Source organism: Caloenas nicobarica, chromosome 12 (assembly GCF_036013445.1).
Source record: "Caloenas nicobarica isolate bCalNic1 chromosome 12, bCalNic1.hap1, whole genome shotgun sequence".
In the NCBI taxonomy this organism is placed as follows: Eukaryota; Metazoa; Chordata; class Aves; order Columbiformes; family Columbidae; genus Caloenas; species Caloenas nicobarica.
Window position 1 is genome coordinate 12324151 of NC_088256.1, and position 16824 is coordinate 12340974.

Consider the following 16824-nt stretch of genomic DNA (forward strand, 5'->3'; position numbering starts at 1 on the left):
GTAATAGTGAGGGGCCAACAATCCACAAGAAAGAATTCAGAGTCAGTTCCTTTAACTCAGCCTCTTCTTGTTTTCACAGGTTACGAAAGTGTCTATTGTTTGCAGAACTATTTATAGAGAATCAATTAAACTGCTTTATCTGGGAGAGGAACACCACGTGTATTGCTGCAATTGGCTCAGCTCACCCCCCTCCGCCAGGTGTCTTATGTCAGGCAGTATGTACACAGAGTATGCAGAGCAATTATAGAGAAATTACAGAAACTCGTTAATTTTTAGGTGACTGTAAAATATGCCTGGGTGCTGATCAAAAGCTTTTAACACTGAAAGACTGAAATGTGGCAATGCCCCAGGGCACATGAAGTCAGGAGAGGGATGAAGGGCTTTTTTTTCTCAGAAGTTACTCCACAGTCTAGCTATAGTACTCTATAGAAATATGAATGCTGCATCCTTTAAATATGGTCCTTATTCAGTCTGTTGAGACTACCAGCTGTAGTGGCATTGATACACTGACGACTGTCAATGGATTTTCCTACAGACCTTTGCACAGGCAGCACCGCGCAACTGCTGCAAAAAGAATTGCACTACTGAGCTAAGAAATAAACACAGCAGAGCAATTATTAACCTCAGGATCCTCTACCCTCTCCAAATCTTTACTTTTTATCTTGAGAATCTCTCATTAACTCAACTTCAAGAATTAAGCATAAGCTTTTTCAATTATTTAAAAAACAAACAAACAAACAAAATTACAAAATTAGGATTCTGTACCCAGCTACAGAAATCAGAGTAAATAGAAAAGGGAAAGAGGATACAGGGAACGAAGCTGAAACATGACAGCAGTTCTACAAACCTACAAACAGAATTCCTACATGCAGTATCCAAGGTAGGGGGAAACATGTGACATCACATAAAGTAAGCAGATTCTAATGAAAATCTGCTAAACTGGCATTAAACTACACAAGTCTGGTATAACTGGCTCGGACCTGTAGCTTGCATTACCTCTCTTAATGGAATGATTACACTGCACAAGCTGCCATCCTGGCTGGCAAAGCAAACGTAGTTTTCTGAAATGCACATTTTCCCATGGGTGTTGTAATGACTGAAAGGAACCCATAAGAAGCACTCATGAACTTCCTTCAAGGTCTCTTCTTTGGGGAGTCTGAAGAACGCACTAAACTGCTCACTGTGGGCACGGCTCTCTAGGCCTCTATGTTAAAAACAGAACAAAGAAAACAGGGTAAGAGATACAAAAGAAAAATTAAATCAGTTTAAAATGTCCTTACAAATTCAAAAGCTAAAAGCACCTTGGGAAAAGAGAGTAAAATATCATGTTCTCCCATAATCCATGGGCTCTGTCTGGAGGGTTCTATGTTTTGCTTGAAGATGCAACAAAGGGCAAGACTACACCTACCTATATACACACACCTAGCAAAGTCATTAAATACTTAAACACTTCACCAAACGGGAATAGATTCAACCATGTTCTCACACAGTGAAGCACTTTGCTAAATCAGGGCCCACAGGCAGTGCAGAAAAACATACTAATAGCCCAACTTGCTCTGTTTCCTCACCCATCAAAACAGTCCATTTGACCCTAAAACAAGTTTGGGCTTGACAGAGGTTAATTAGCTAGAAGTGTAGCACATGTTACCAACATCTGCCCTGGGCTAATTCTTCACAAATAACTGCAGCCAGAAACAATGTTTTGGTTGTAAAGCAACATCCCTCTCTGGCACTGCTACTAAACTGAGCTCTCAATTACCCAGGAAATACAACCTAAAACGAGTTTTATTATTACTATATTCTATAGAACTAAATAGTAATATATTACCTCTTGGTGATCTGCAAGGGGTCATGAAGGACTAGGTCATTTTCAAATGTCTCCTTGTCAAAAAGTCTCCTAACAGCATAGTTTGCCAGCTGCTCCATGAGAAGGAACGTTTCACTAATGTGCAAAAACATGGAAAAATAGTGATCTTCCCCACGGGAGCAGACGTGAATGCTCTCTGTCAGAATCACATTGGAGGTCTTCTCAAGTTTTGATATTTCATCCCAGGAGATAATAAGTTTTACTGAAAATACAAATATAATCAGACATGACTAACTCCTCACAAGCTGCTACCTACATACTAAAAAAAAGAAAACAAAAAAAAGTAGTAGTCAACAGCACTAATAAAATATAACTAAGTAACACAGTTTAATGATAACCCACTTGGAAGGGGCTACAAATTCACAAGCACAAAAACCAATCTCTTCACAATTCCTTTAAAGTAATTCTATTAGAAAAAAATTTATAGAAAGAAAAACATTCAAGAAAGACACACCGTGTATGAAAATACAAGCTTATATCACCTTTTCTTCACTCTCATGTGAACGTGCAAATTGCAAACACCATCATATAAGCTACCCCAGTTTAAGAGTTTACATATAGGGCTTCTTAAAGTAGATTGATCATCTTCTGAAATGTAGAGGAACTGTGACCATTAGCTATGACATTTCTCATTACAAATGAAAATAGCAAAATGAAAAATATTTTATGTTTGCAGTTTTTTCTATTCTGTGTTGACACCTGCTCATATAGCGAAATATCTCCCTTCACAAAATAGCTCCCTTAGCATGTAGGAAGAATTCTTCCAAATCTGAAAGATAAACAGTAAAATGTGACAGGATTAGGCTTAGCATCAAGGATTACTTACTTTCTGCTCCCAGCAAAAATGAGTAAAAGCTAAGGAAGTTGGTACTAAGGTAAAGCCATCCTTGACAGGGCACTCTGCCCTTCCAGTAACTGCACGAGTAATAGGTAACCAACTTCTCCTGCTCCGGTAAGCCAAAACACTTTTCAAACTTCATAAGACCTTCACGAAACTTCTCAGGATCATCTTCTTTTACAAAAGAACCTTTTCCCTCTTCAGCAATCAAGCCCTAAAACAAAATAACCAGTTACTTTATATATGCATCCGTGTGAGTGTGTGCCATATATGCACCTGCACACATACAGCACGGCATTCTCCTAATGGGGCAGTAAGTTTTAGAACACAAAGAATAGTCTGAGGTTCAAAACACAGGTCACAAATCGAATGCGCTATTTCAGACTCATCCACCAAGTTTCCCACACAACTCAAGCAAGACACACATTCCCAGGTCTCCTCTTCTGAAATAGATGTTTTCCTCACTTAATCACAAGAACTCCTGGGCTAAATATTTAGCATATATAAAGTGAATTGTTGCACCTTCACAAAAATATACCATATGCTTCCCAGGCATTATTAAAACTATTATGAAATAATTTATCAGCAGTTTTGGACCACTATCTAAAGGCACCTGCTGTATCAATTACCAGAAAGAGTTTATGTCAAACAACCTTACTTAACTGGGAGGCAGATAAACAACAACAATGGAGCGCGTCTAAGTTAACAGCCACGCACTACTCAATCAGAAGTATGTAGCATTACAGTGCTGCCCTTCGATTTTCTAAAAAGGACGTATTATTCGTGTACATTTAGAAGAAAAAAATACTTAGCCCTTCCCAATTATATTATGTGCCTGCTACTTACTCTTATCTTTCCCTGGACAAAGCTCGTAATATCTTCATTTGAATCAAATACTGATAAAGTCTTCATAACATTGTCTTCTAACCATTTCCAGTGTTCTGTTATTTCCTCTCTGCTGGCTCCTGATTGAAAGAGAAAGTTAATATTACTTAAAATTAGAACAGACTTCAATCATTTCACTAAAAATATTAATCAAGAGCATACTTAGCAAATTTCTGATTTACAGAGTAATTGAGATACACAAGTCCAAATCACAAGTCTCAAATTTATTGTCCAACTCTTGTGTACACTAAAAATGTATTTGGTGTATGTTAAAAATGTGCACTGCTGTGTTTTTATCTTTCAAGCCCTTTACGCAGCTGTATTTCTGGCCTTTACATTCAGAAGCACGTCAGCTTTGTGAACATTGTGTGGCTCGGTGCTGAAGCCTGAGCTGGCCTGATGGTTCCTTCAGCTCAGCGGTACCTCCCCAACACGGACAGCACAGTATCACTGGAACACTCCCAGTCTAACAGTCCAGAAGGTGGGAAATGTGAGATCAAATTCATGAGACAAAGAAGAAAATGGAATTTGCGCCTTTGATATACTCACTTGCAAGTAGAACTCCAAGACTTAGACCTGCTGTGCAAAATCCCTTCAACCAAGCATAAGAATGTAAAGCAAACATCACCGTAACCAGGAAGGCAGCAAAGATTTCTCTTTGGATCCATGAAACAAGCATTTATACTACTTACAACAGTCACTTGCTACTTACTTGTGTACAGGTCATGGTTTTATCTCATTATCAAGTCACATTTTAACTATACCTCTAACCACGCTAAAGCTTAGGCAACTACATTCAGGAAACAATAAAGTTCTGCTTATGCAGTAATTCCAAATAATGCATTCTTTCCATATATCTGCAAGCAGAGGAGTAACTTAAGAAACCTGTTATCAATAATCACAAGGAATGTACAAACCACAGAGCCAAAATAAAATTCAATGTTCAAAAAATATAAATACTGCATTTTCAAACACATAAGAGAGAAGCCAGCCTTCTTACTTTCTTTACTTTACACTGCTTTTTAATCTAGGTTTCAGAGAGCTGGCACTTACTATATGGCGAATATCACTGCAACTTTACAAGAAAGAAAAACATCTCTCATGTGAACTTCTCCGAAATATATTTAGATTACTGGTTTCCTTTAAATAGAAATGAACAATCTTACCCACTAGTTACTTTTATAATTAGAGAAATGTGGTAGGCCAACTTCAAAATGCTTACAGTAATTCATCTTATTCTTTTCACATACTCAATTACAAATTATGCAAGTGGTAATAGGTAATAAGCGGAGATGATACCAGTGAAACAACAGCAGAGGTCCATCGAGTTCAATACTGAGTCAGTTATTTAAAGACAGGTGGCTTCCCATCAGATAGTGGGGGACAGGGAAATAATTTACATAAGTTTGAACAAAGGGATACTAGAATATAAATTATTCGGCAGTTTCATCCTTCACAGGAATGCTCACAAACAAAATCAGTCAGGCTAATCACATACTACCAATACCTCTAAGCAAGAACACACCTTTAACAATTTCTTTTTTCTCAATTTACTTTGTAAAGACTAATTAAACAACCTTCAGTGGACTCCACAGAACTAGTTAAAGTTGTCTTGGGAGTGAACAGGAATCGTCCTAATTATGATTAAATAGTTAGACTGCACTACACAGGGTGGATTTGCAACAACACTTTAAAAATTATATGAAGAGTAATTAACATAACAATTAGATTCCAAACTAATTATTTTTCTCAGACTACACATGTAGACCAATTATTTGAGTCACAGCATGAATCAGAGGAACAGATGTGACACAGTAAAGATGCAACATTTTAATACATATTTAAATGATTTAGGACCACTGTTTCAGATCCTTAATATGTAATAGCATGGACGAAATGTAGCCTTTTCAATTTCTTCACTTCACAGAAGGAACAATCTGTTTTCTAGCATGAAGTACTACATTATGTAGCCTTTTGTTGTAAAGCATACTTACATAGCACAGATTTAAGATAAATTCAGTCCTAAAGTGAAGATTACCCTTTGTGTTTTCCCAAGGGCTGACCTGATGGCATTAGAATTCCCCAGAGTATATTTCCAACAAATTTATCAAAGTACCCTTTTGATAGCCTGATACGAATCAGTTCTCACTTCTTCAGAAGTAGTCCTAAAATTTTATTTACTGCCAATTCAAAAACTGTTCAAATTCTATCAACTTTATGAGACTGCCCTTTAAAGTGACATGTAAGGAATTACATCCAACTGTTATTGAACAGTTCTCTCACTGACTACTGCCCTTCAGAGAAGAGCATTGGAGCACTGTGCCCAGCTCTGGAGCCTCAGCACAGGACAGACATGGAGCTGTTGGAGAGGGGCCAGAGGAGCCCCAGAAATGATCCGAGGCTGGAAACAGTTCTGCTGGGAGGACAGGCTGGGAGAGTTGGGCTGTTCAGCCTGGAGAAGAGAAGGCTCCAGGGAGACCTTAGTGCAGCCTTTCACTCCTTAAAAGAGGCCAATAAGAAAGATGAGGACAGACGCTTCAGCAGAACCTGTTGTGATGGGACAAGGTGTGATGATTTTAAACCAAAAGAGGGGAGATTCAGGCCAGACATGATGAAGAAATGTTTTACACTGAAGGTGGTGAGAGCCTGGCCCAGGTTTCCCAGAGAGGTGGTGGATGCCCCATCCCTGGAGACATCCCAGCAACCTGAGCTGGTGCAGATGTCCCTGCTCATGGCAGGGGGGGCACTGGTTGAGCTCTGAAGGTCCCTTCAACTCAAACTATTCTATGATTCTAAGTCCTTGCAGAGCACGAACAGGACCAGATTAGCATTACACTATGAAATGTGTAAACTACTAGCTAAAGATCTACAAGACCAAATCTGTATTTAAAAAACAGCGAACTGTATAGAAAAGAGAGAAAGAGGCACAATTTTTCATTTAAGGTGAAGCAATGAAGATTCATAATCAAGCAATAACAGCAAAATCCAATGTAACAACTAGTGGAATTACTCATGCATGTGTTTGCAGAATGCTAGATTCCTGCAAAGCTCAGCTTTTGCCACAGGCAACTAAAAGGAAGGCCTAGAACCCACAGAAGTCCCAACGGAGTTCTGTTTCTTTAAAGATCACTACTAATTAAAAAAAAAAATTAAAGCATGGAAAAATGAGCTTAAATATATGGTTCTTTTTCAATGTAATTATAGATGTTTTCAGAGTTTCAAAAAAGCCCAAGAAATAGATTAATTCCACAACAATGACTTTTTAGCATCAGACCACAAGACAATATTCATTTCAATACAAAGACAAGATCATGGCTTAAAAGAAAAAACAATGATGCATGTAAGGAATAAAAGGGCCTTCTCAACTTGTGGAGTGGAGTGGATGCCCAGTAGTTAAGCAGCCTGTATAAATGAATTAAGACTTTATCTTCAGGACAAGTGGCAAAACTTAAAAAAAAAAAATTGAAAAAAATTTTAAAAATAAAGCCATGCACACTATCAAAAAGTGCGCTCTAGGAAAATTCACATACTCTACTCTCCAGGTCAATTTTCTATTCCATGTCTTACTCATTAACAACATAACATGAGAAAGAACTTCTTACACTATGAGAGCAAGAGATAATGAGGAAGAATTCAGCTCCAACCATGATGGAGAACCTCGACCATTTTAACACGCAAAGATAAAGTAGGAAAAAACATCAGGATAAGCAGCTCCCGTTACTCCTATCTACAGCACATTTAGTACTCCCAAGGGTCAAGTTATCCCTGTCACCCTGAACTGTTACAAGCTTGCAGCTCACAAAAGAAAAGATTGTGCCTCTGTTATTCTAAGAGAGCACCAAGGTTCTAGTGAAGTACCACTGCAGAGACCAGGGAACCCGAGCCTGTAATATAAAGAGTTCATAGACATATTTTGAAAAACTGGAACCACACGCTACTGTCCATCTCCGGTTTGCAAATGATTTAAAACCATTTAGAGGTCACAAGAATGAATAATGATGTGAGAGGATTAACCCAAAAATGGATCCCGTAGTTTGAACCCTCATTTTGCACTTTATAAACTCAGTTTGCTTCTAAACCAGAATACATACCGCATGCAATGGACCAGTAGACTTGAGAGTCTGGTGTCTGATGCAGGATGCGAAATGGGGCGACTTTCGATGTAGAATCCAACACCGCATCTAATGTTCCCACGAGAAGACCTGTTGCGATCAAGAAAATGCATATAGCAGAGTGAAAGTAAGGTTTTGAAATGTACACTTGCTTCTGATTCCTTTCTTACTGAACAGGAATGCGCCCATGTAAAGACTAATGAATGCTGAAAAAATAAGCAGCACAAATGAGTAAAGCAAAAAGTGCTCCCAGAGGAACCTCTTCGGGAGGTGACGATATTTTGGTCCAGTAAAAGCCATTATAAACATAAAATGAGGGTGAAGAAGGCTTTTGAGATAACCGCTTAGAAGCCACAGCCATGTAGTATAGTAAACTGGAGTACAACCTAAAACGTAACATGGTAGTTCCCAGCCTTCAATGAGAACAAGCAGTAATTGAACCACCTCTTAATTAGTCATTTACTGCTGTTCTGTTTTCCAATCCCAGGAAACAGCTCTGAGGAGACTGTAACTCCGTTATGTCTGAATTTTATAAAAATCCCACCGTCTTACATGAGAATAGTGTATCATGTTTTCTGTACATACAAAAGTTTTGCTGCTCATACCACACTACAGCTGGAAAATGCCTGCCATTCTTCATAGTCTGTCAGATGACTCCTACATAAAGTATGGAATACTAATATTTCATCCTACTATCACATGCATAAGTATATTACATAAAGTGCATTATTCCCATCTAGATTATACACCCAAGACACAACAACCATGTCACCGCCGGGCCACTAGATACAGAATCAGCTCCTATTAAACAGAGTTGTGATCAAAATATACTTATTTCATTAATGAGACATACTTCATCTCTCCATAACCGGGAGCAAAAAGTTTCCTGAGAAAATGAGTACGCATTTTATCTTGGCTGCCAAAATAATTCTTTCTGTATAGTAATAAAAACATTAACCCACATATATTAAAAGTTCCTTTCAAATCTAAGAATCAGGGAATTCTAAAAGAGGAAGAAAAATCCACACAGAAAAAATACAAGCTTTTGGATCGTGATGCACAAGTAAAATTTTTTCTTCTTGTTACAACAGAAACAAAAATATAAGCAACAATATCCTATACTTCCTTCCTGTATTTCCTATGCTTGTCATCCTTCTAGCATGGCCACATAAATGGAAAGTTCAACTAAAGCAAAGGTGCCAAAGCAACCACACAGAGCTTGTATTCTCCTACACAAGAACTGCAAAATAAGAGACAAGATTACCCCCAAAAATGTAAGAGACACAATTACCCAAAGACATGATGCAAAATCTGTTCCACAAACCTGCTGAGATCATGGATGCAGGATATTCCCCCCAAAAATGCTATTATGGTCGAGAGCTTATATGCAAAGTTAATATATCCCTTATAACACCTCTAAGTACACTTCCATGTTTAAGGGAAAATAATATTTTCATTCAGGTCCTTAATATTCCATAGAAGCATTAGATTTAGATAATTTCAAACACATTCCTCAAAAGTTATTTCAGAATTTTTAAGTTGGCTTCTGGTACTTTTTGTTCTACCTTCTTTCCATTAACCCCCTCTCAAATTCTGAAAAATAACAATTGTGAGAGGATACAAGAAAGCAAAGTAAGACAAAATTGAGAAGTCTAGATAATCATCCTCAGAACATGGTTTTCCTAAGGATATACTTCCAGCATAGAGCCCGTGTGACTACCTTATTGGGGCTCTTCAAGTTATAGAATAGTTTTTGCCTCTCTACAATAAAATGGAAGTGAATATTAAAGAAAAATAACAACAAAAGACCAGTACATTACATCAATCAAAAATACTATCTTGTCTTGTCGGCAATTCATAGATTGTAAATTACTGTTGGAAAGTATAATTTTTTTGGTAGTTTCTAACTGAAGTCAGGCATTGAATAGGTAACAACGTTTATGTCTGTTCAAAGAGCTCTGGCTTACTGAATGAATCATAACACTGAGCTGAGCTCAATGTTGGCTTTGTTTCAGCAAATGTTTTATTATTTCATTCACAATTCTCCTAAGATCATTTTCTGTTACGATACACAGTACAAGGACACTAGACCATTTTTAAGGCTGATGCTAAGGCTCAGCTTGAGAGAATGATTACAACAGAGCACCAGAAAGCAGCACTCCACAAAGTCCCCAACAGTTTCCAGCTACTTGGAGTAAACTGCCTCACGTATCAGTCACTTCCACAGTCCCAGAAGCCAACAGTGCTTTGTCCATGAATGTGACATAGACTACAGGTTTGTGTTTACGACAATAAATACTCAGCACGTTACAAACTAATCCCACAGCTATGGCCACTGATTCCATTGCAAGGAATCAGCAGGGTCTCACCTTCTTACCCTAGTCCTGAAAGTGCTCTACGAGCTGCAATTTTTTTTGAATACTGTATTACCCATCACGGTTTCCATAACTATAAGTTGTTGGGTGCTTCTCAGCAAGCACTCCCTTTTATTGCTATTTCCCACTGGGAAATCAAGAACCACGTTCGCCCAGGCAACTGGCACTCTGCTAGTTCCATGCACACAAGCCTACTGAAGAAAGACAAACTTCCAGGGCTGCAGAGATTTAAAATTCACTTGTATTCACAAGGATATTACTTGTAAAATAAGGGAGTAGGTAGCAAAAGAATCAGTAACTGCTCAGCCCAGACAGTGGCATTATCTGGATAAGGGAGGCAAGGGGAAAAAGCAGCTTGGGCCGCACTTGCCAAGCCCTCGCTAAAGAAAACTGGTACACGTTGCTCTCGAACAACCAATTTTAAGGGACAACCTACAGAAGGTCATCTACTCTCATCTCTGCTCAAAGCTAGAACCACAGCTTCTACTGAGGATTCCACCTAAATCATCCTCTTGCCTCACCTGGGGAATGACTTCAGCTGTAGATATGGAAGGTCATGCACATTTAAAAGAAGAAAGGGCTCTGCATTTAGAAAACATTTTCCATTTCATAGCTACTTGAGTAAAACTGCTGGGAAATACTAATACTTAAATAAATAGCATAGAATACCCTAGAAAATAAAATAAAGGGCTAAGAATCCAGAATAGCTTTGAAATAAGGATGTGTTCTTCTCAAAAGTCTCTAAAACACTTGGTTAACAAAATATCATCATTAGGTGCAGAGACATGCACCAGAACACATCAGCAACTAATTTTTTCCTCAGTTGTACTGAATTATTGCAACAAAGCCAATATGTTGCATGAAAATAACTGCCCAGCATTTTGCCATTTTGGGTCAATACCACTGCGTTATCTTATGTGTATTTCACCAAGTACATCAAGAGAGTACTAATACTCACTTTTATTTTTTTGGTCCTATTCAACCCACAATCTCAAAGATTTTTTTTTTCCTGGAATAGCTGTCAGCTACATCTTTTTTACTGCTGACAATCTATTTTAAATACATATATCATATACAGCAATCTGACTACTTCCTATCCTTTGTGACACTAGTGTAATGCAAACAGTTCCATTTTACAGATGAAGAACTGGAAGCAAAGAAAACATTGTTGTCTTTTTTAAAAGGAGCACTATTGTTCTGAAGCAAAGTTAGCACAAGCCTGTTCTCTCCTCTAATGCAAACAGTACCTTTGAGGTCAATAATTAATTACATTAAATAGGATCAGACAGCCTCCTGATCTGCTACATTAGAAGTGTGAAGGGACATAAAATATTTGTAAGGGTTCCATACAAACAGAAACGTTCTATTAGTGCAACATTGGTCAGCCCCATTACACTACGGACTTTGAAAAGCAGACACTTCCATGTACAACTGAGTTTTCTTAGTTTATTTACATCATCATAAGAATGAGCTGTTTGAAAATACTGTAAGAGCTTGCCCTGAATAGCAACAACTGCAGAAAGCGACAATTCTGCAGCTACAGTCAGCTTCATTTTGGCAATAACTGCTCACTTCTACAATCTGAAGAATTCAAAGGCTAATCAGAGCAGAACCAAAGGGTGAAAAAAGTACTGTAAAACAAGTTTGTGACAGATAGCTGCGGTGGGTTGACCCTGGCTGGACGCCAGACGCCAACCAAGCTGCTCTATCACTCCCCCTCCTTGTCTGGACAGGGGAAGAAAAACCACAACTAAAGGCTCATGGGGCGACATAAGGACAGGGAAAGATCACTGACCAATTACTGTCACGGGCAAAACAGACTCGACTTGGGGAAATTGATTTAATTTATTGCCAGTCAAATCAGAGTAGTGTAATGAGAATTCATTAGTAATGAAGTTTTCCCTAAGATACAAATACATACCATATAAACCATGAAAACCCATCATCTCCATGTATTTGATTTAAAATGCATGAATCCAAACTTGTGGATAAGACCCTTTTTTCTATTCCCTCAAATTAAATACAGAATTCTCTTTTTTTTGCCTAATTTTATTTCCCAAGTGAACCTGATCTCAAGATTAAGAAACTTCAGCTTAATGAAGTACTGAGTATCGGCTGAGATGCAAATGTTCTTAGTCAATTGAGATGTAACACAGGTCAGTTTAAGCCTTCAGTGAAAAAATATTTCATCTCCATTTACAATAACTCAAGTACATACTGTCAGTGGTTATGACTCAGCTAAGGCAACAGTAACTCATTACACTTAGGGGAATATCCAAGCCCTTGTGTGCAATCTATCTTGCCTATCTGTGGCAAAAAAAATATCCTTGAAAGAAGGGAAAATTAGAAGCACAACTCAGAAAAAAGAGGTAAGTATTAGTTTCCTTAGTAGGTACAGCAAAAAGTATCACAAATACCACAGCTCTTCCTTATCTTTGCTTCTGTACAGCTGCAAAGCTGTATAACACGAATTGGGAATCATGTGCTGGTCATTTTCCCACCTGTCATCCCCAAACGTAAACATGCTTCTTAACAGAGTGCTGTTATTTGTCTCACAAATATTTACACTGCAAAATAATCTCTGCTGCAGCTGCCGGGAAAAAAAATGCAGCAGAGATCACTTCAGATCTTTATTAATCCAGCGAGTTTTCCTTTTGATTCCTGTCACAGTTGAGGACCCACAGCAAGCGAGCCCCACCAAAAGCTCAGTGTGCTGAAACACCTGCAGGTATCAATGATTTCTGTCATTTATTCTACCACTGTATATTCAGTGATGTCACAGCGCAGACCTGTAAGTTTTGAAGAGCAAGCATCATCTTTGCTGCGTTCCGAGTCTAGCTACATTGCAAGTTTCCTCTCCTGTCCTGCAGTTCCTACCAAAACACATTTCTTTAAGTTTGTACAAAGATCATCAAGTCCTTTTTTAATTGGTCCACCATAAAATTCTGTTAGAGACAAGGTCTTTGACGTTGACATCCACTACTTGATAACACTTTAACATTACTCCTTTTGACAGACACCAGATAAGGAAAATTTCCCCAGGACACACATACAAGCCCAGCTCTGTCTCCCCTTCCTCCCCTTCTACAGATTTAGGATGGCAGTAACTGCTGCAGGAAATCCAGGACTCCAAGAGTCAGGGGTTTTCCCTGCCTTTCCAAGCACAGTACATATGATACGCAGGGAAGACTAGTTCCAACCATATGTTTCATTGATAATTTTTTCACAGCTGCATTTTACACCTCTCACAGCTGCATTTTACTTAATTTCTCAAGCAGAAAGAGGCAAATTGAAACTATGGAAGCTGAAAACAAATAACTTGTTTCCTGACATTTCAGTGAATGACTGGTACTTTATGACACCAAATACTCATTTGTAAACTACTTCAGGAATACCTGTCTCCTAATTAAGGTTTTGTCTAAACTGTAAACAAAGCAACATCTCTGTGGCCAACATGCTTAATCTCACTAGACCTTTGTTACGGCACATGGATTCACAACACAGGCTTTGTGCCATCGTAACTGCTTCAGCACATGGGCCATTCTTCCTAACTATATTCTTACCTATAACACTCTAGAAAAGCTGAGTAGCTCTCTCATAACAGCTCTGCAAAAGACAAAACGACCAGTGGTCACACGCTTGCACTTGCAGACATAGGGCAACATACTTTGGGACAGTCTACTGCATGCTGAATTATCAGATGTAGAACCACTCAAACAGGTTACAGCATCTCTGTCCTTGGACGAGGTCTAAGAAAGGAAAGAGAACAAAATGTAAAGCTAAGCAGGCACGTGCTTGCAGGAAGAGAGCCAACACCTAGCAAAACCAGCGTAAGATATTTCTGTCCATTTTTACCCACACTTGCCAACTCAGAACTACGTTGTGCGTGGACACAAGCTGTAAGAGCCAACAGATTACAAATCGGTCCTGCTGTAACCGTGCAGAAGGGTCACACAAACACACCCACCTGCAGCCCCAGAATTCCCTGCCTTCCTTCAGGTAGATATCTCTGCTGTCATTTATCTTTTCCTCCTTGGTCTGTACCTTCTCCAGCTTTGGCTGCTTCCTCAAAACTCACACCTTCCCTCCTTACAGTCTGTCTTACCAAGTGTGCTCCTGTATCCTGGGGAATCCTTTCCTCCTGCCTCCTCCGCTAGTCCCCATTACTGCTATTCAAACCCCGCAGCACCGCTTATCCCCTTCCCTCCTGGCTTTGCGGCACTGCTCCTCTCTTCCCTCAAGCCTTAGTCTTGCCTTGCTGCCTGCCCCTTTCAGTCCTCCCTCCCCAGCCCCTCACCACTGCCAGTCACCTCCAGCCTTGTCTCACCAGCTGAAAAATGCTGCTCAGGAGAACAAGACTTGGCACATTTGCAATGACCTCATAAGATAATGGCTGTTCATTGTTTTTTTTTTTTCTAAAGCGCTAATTTTCTTGAGTGACACATAGTAAAATAAAATTAAAATCAGGCATAGCAGCTTATGCTTTCTTCTACCTAGGAGATTTGAATATTTTCAAACCTGCAAACACAAATGTAACTGCATTTTTTCCAATCTTCTTGTTAATCTTTCTTAATCACAATTCAGTAACATCCTATTCTTTTTGTTTCTGTCCAGTGAAAACTGTAACTTGCACAGATGAAATCTGTATGAATTATGAGAAAAGCTAGTGAAAGAAAAGGTGCAATGCCACATAAAAAAGCATACAACAGGAACTATCCCATTCAAGTGTTTTTCCATGCTGTCAAAAGCCACCAAGGAGAGAAGACTAGTGATGGAAGCCTCACCTCCAACAAGAACAGAAGGGCACTATGAGGCCCCAGCTGTCTGTCCAGCTGTAAGCCAATGAGGATGTTTTTAAATGAACACCTAATTCTAGTTCTTATCATTTCACTATAGTCACAGTTCTTAAATGAATTTTATCACACAGAAAGATAACCTTCATACCGGCACAGCTTCCTTGGCTTCCAAAGATACCAGGACAGAGAATGGCCAGTCTAGTCTGACGACGACACTTCCAAGGTTGCAAAATATCAGCCTTGGTTCTAAGCCACAGCCTAACGTTATCTATCTATCTATCTATCTATCTGTAATGTTGTGATACGCCTAGAAGAGAATCTGGGATACTGTGATGCTTTCTTTTTACACTTTCCTTGCTCCCTGCAAGTGGTTCAGATGCCGATGAAGAATGCCTCACCTCCAGCGGGAAGGTTATTTCTACAGCTGAAATTCATCAGCCAAAAGTTTGGACATCATGTTTTTGTCCAGTAGAATGAATAAATGCTTCAACAAGACAATTATGCCTCATGTTTACTATAGCTTGCTTTATGATGACACAATTAGAGAGAGCTTAGAAAACCCAGAGAGATGCAACTCTTGCCCAAGAACCATATCGCACCCAGGGACAACTTTACTCTGCTTCCCTGCAGCATTTCTCCTTGACAGGGTCAATGACAGACGCCACCAGCCTATGAAGGAGTCAGTTCTAGTCTGAATAGCTACCATTACAACAGAGGTCCCAGTGGTAGCTGGGCTCCCTGCAGTGTGCAATGATACAAACAGACAAGAAATAAAAACAGAAACTTAGTTTCATACCTTGACGTTTTCATGACATGAGTTTATTATACAGTGGTCAATGCCCTGTCACTTTCCCGACCCACCTCCTGACAAGCCCCATCAAGTCATATGCTTGTTTCTAAAATAAGTGATCAGAAATGCCTGAGCAGGCGCTCACTCCAAGCAGCCTCAGACGCACGCAGGAAAAGCGACTTGGAAATGAGCGTCTTGCCAAAGCAAGACAGATCTGTCACTTCTTCTGTTGTCTCCTCTTCCAACAAGCTGCAAATCTACCTCTGCCAGGCTGTCCGCTGGAGCAAAGGGCCCTTAAGGCAGCACCAAGGGTCGGGCTGCGCTGCCCTCCGCTCTGCCCCGGCCCCCCCGGGCTGCTCCGCCCCGGGGCCGCGCTGCCCCGGGCACCGGCAGGGCCCGCCCCACACGAAGCGTGCCGGGAACCTCACCGCACCTCCCTGTCACCCGTGGGGTGTCGTGGGGGGCGAGGAAAGGAGGAAAGCGAGAAGCACACGGGGAACCCCAGGAAGGTCAAGGGCTGCCCGGCTCGGCCAGGCCAACCCTCCGCCCTGAGCCTCCGGAGCGCGGGGTCCCAGGCTGGGCAACCGGCCCGGCCCGGCCCCTCCCTCCAGCCCCTCGTCCCGCCCCGCCGCGGGGAGCCCCTGCCGCGGCCGCCGGGGTCGGTACCTGCCAGCCCGCCTCCGCCCTCCTCGCCGTAGCCCCGCCGCCTCTGCAGCACGAAGTACTGGTTGGCGCGCTCCTGCACCCACAGCTTGAGGGCATTTTTCAGCAGCACCTCCTCGGGCTTCAGCCACATCGCGGCGGCCCCTCACTCCCCGCCGCCGCCCATCCCCGCCGCCCGGCCTCCCGCTCCCACGTACACAGCCCCGCTGCCAAGCGCCGCCGCCGGGCGCGGACGGCGGGTGCGCGCCCCTGCCCCGAGGCATGCTGGGAACTGTAGTCCTCGCAGCCGCCTGACCGCGCAGCGCCGTGGCCTCAGGACTACAGCTCCCGTCGGGCCTTGCGCGGCCCCCGCCTGCCGGGCTGTGCGGCCCCCGCCCGCGGGGCGAGGTGGGGCCGGGGCGGCTCCGCTGAGAGCGCCGCGGGGAGGCGGCCCGAGAGTTGTTGTTCTGTCCGTCCCACAGGTCCGGGAGAGGCTCTGCCTCCCGCTCCCCGCACACG

The 16824-nt window shown here is 41.1% G+C and overlaps 1 protein-coding gene across 3 annotated transcripts in view; it reads right to left on the reverse strand.

Annotated features, from left to right (window-relative positions):
- The window catches only part of TBC1D8B (TBC1 domain family member 8B), a 34465-nt gene extending 17926 nt beyond the window's left edge, over positions 1 to 16539 (reverse strand). For all 3 annotated transcript variants that reach the window (XM_065643089.1, XM_065643088.1, XM_065643086.1), the window contains exons 1-6: positions 16330 to 16539; positions 7682 to 7792; positions 3552 to 3670; positions 2694 to 2919; positions 1829 to 2069; positions 997 to 1204 (exon numbers count right to left, since the gene is read on the reverse strand). In XM_065643089.1, coding sequence (XP_065499161.1) covers positions 997 to 1204; positions 1829 to 2069; positions 2694 to 2919; positions 3552 to 3670; positions 7682 to 7792; positions 16330 to 16459 — 1035 coding nt within the window. In that variant the 5' untranslated portion in view covers positions 16460 to 16539. The remainder of the gene's footprint in view (positions 1 to 996; positions 1205 to 1828; positions 2070 to 2693; positions 2920 to 3551; positions 3671 to 7681; positions 7793 to 16329) is intronic.
- Positions 16540 to 16824: the final 285 nt, after the last annotated feature.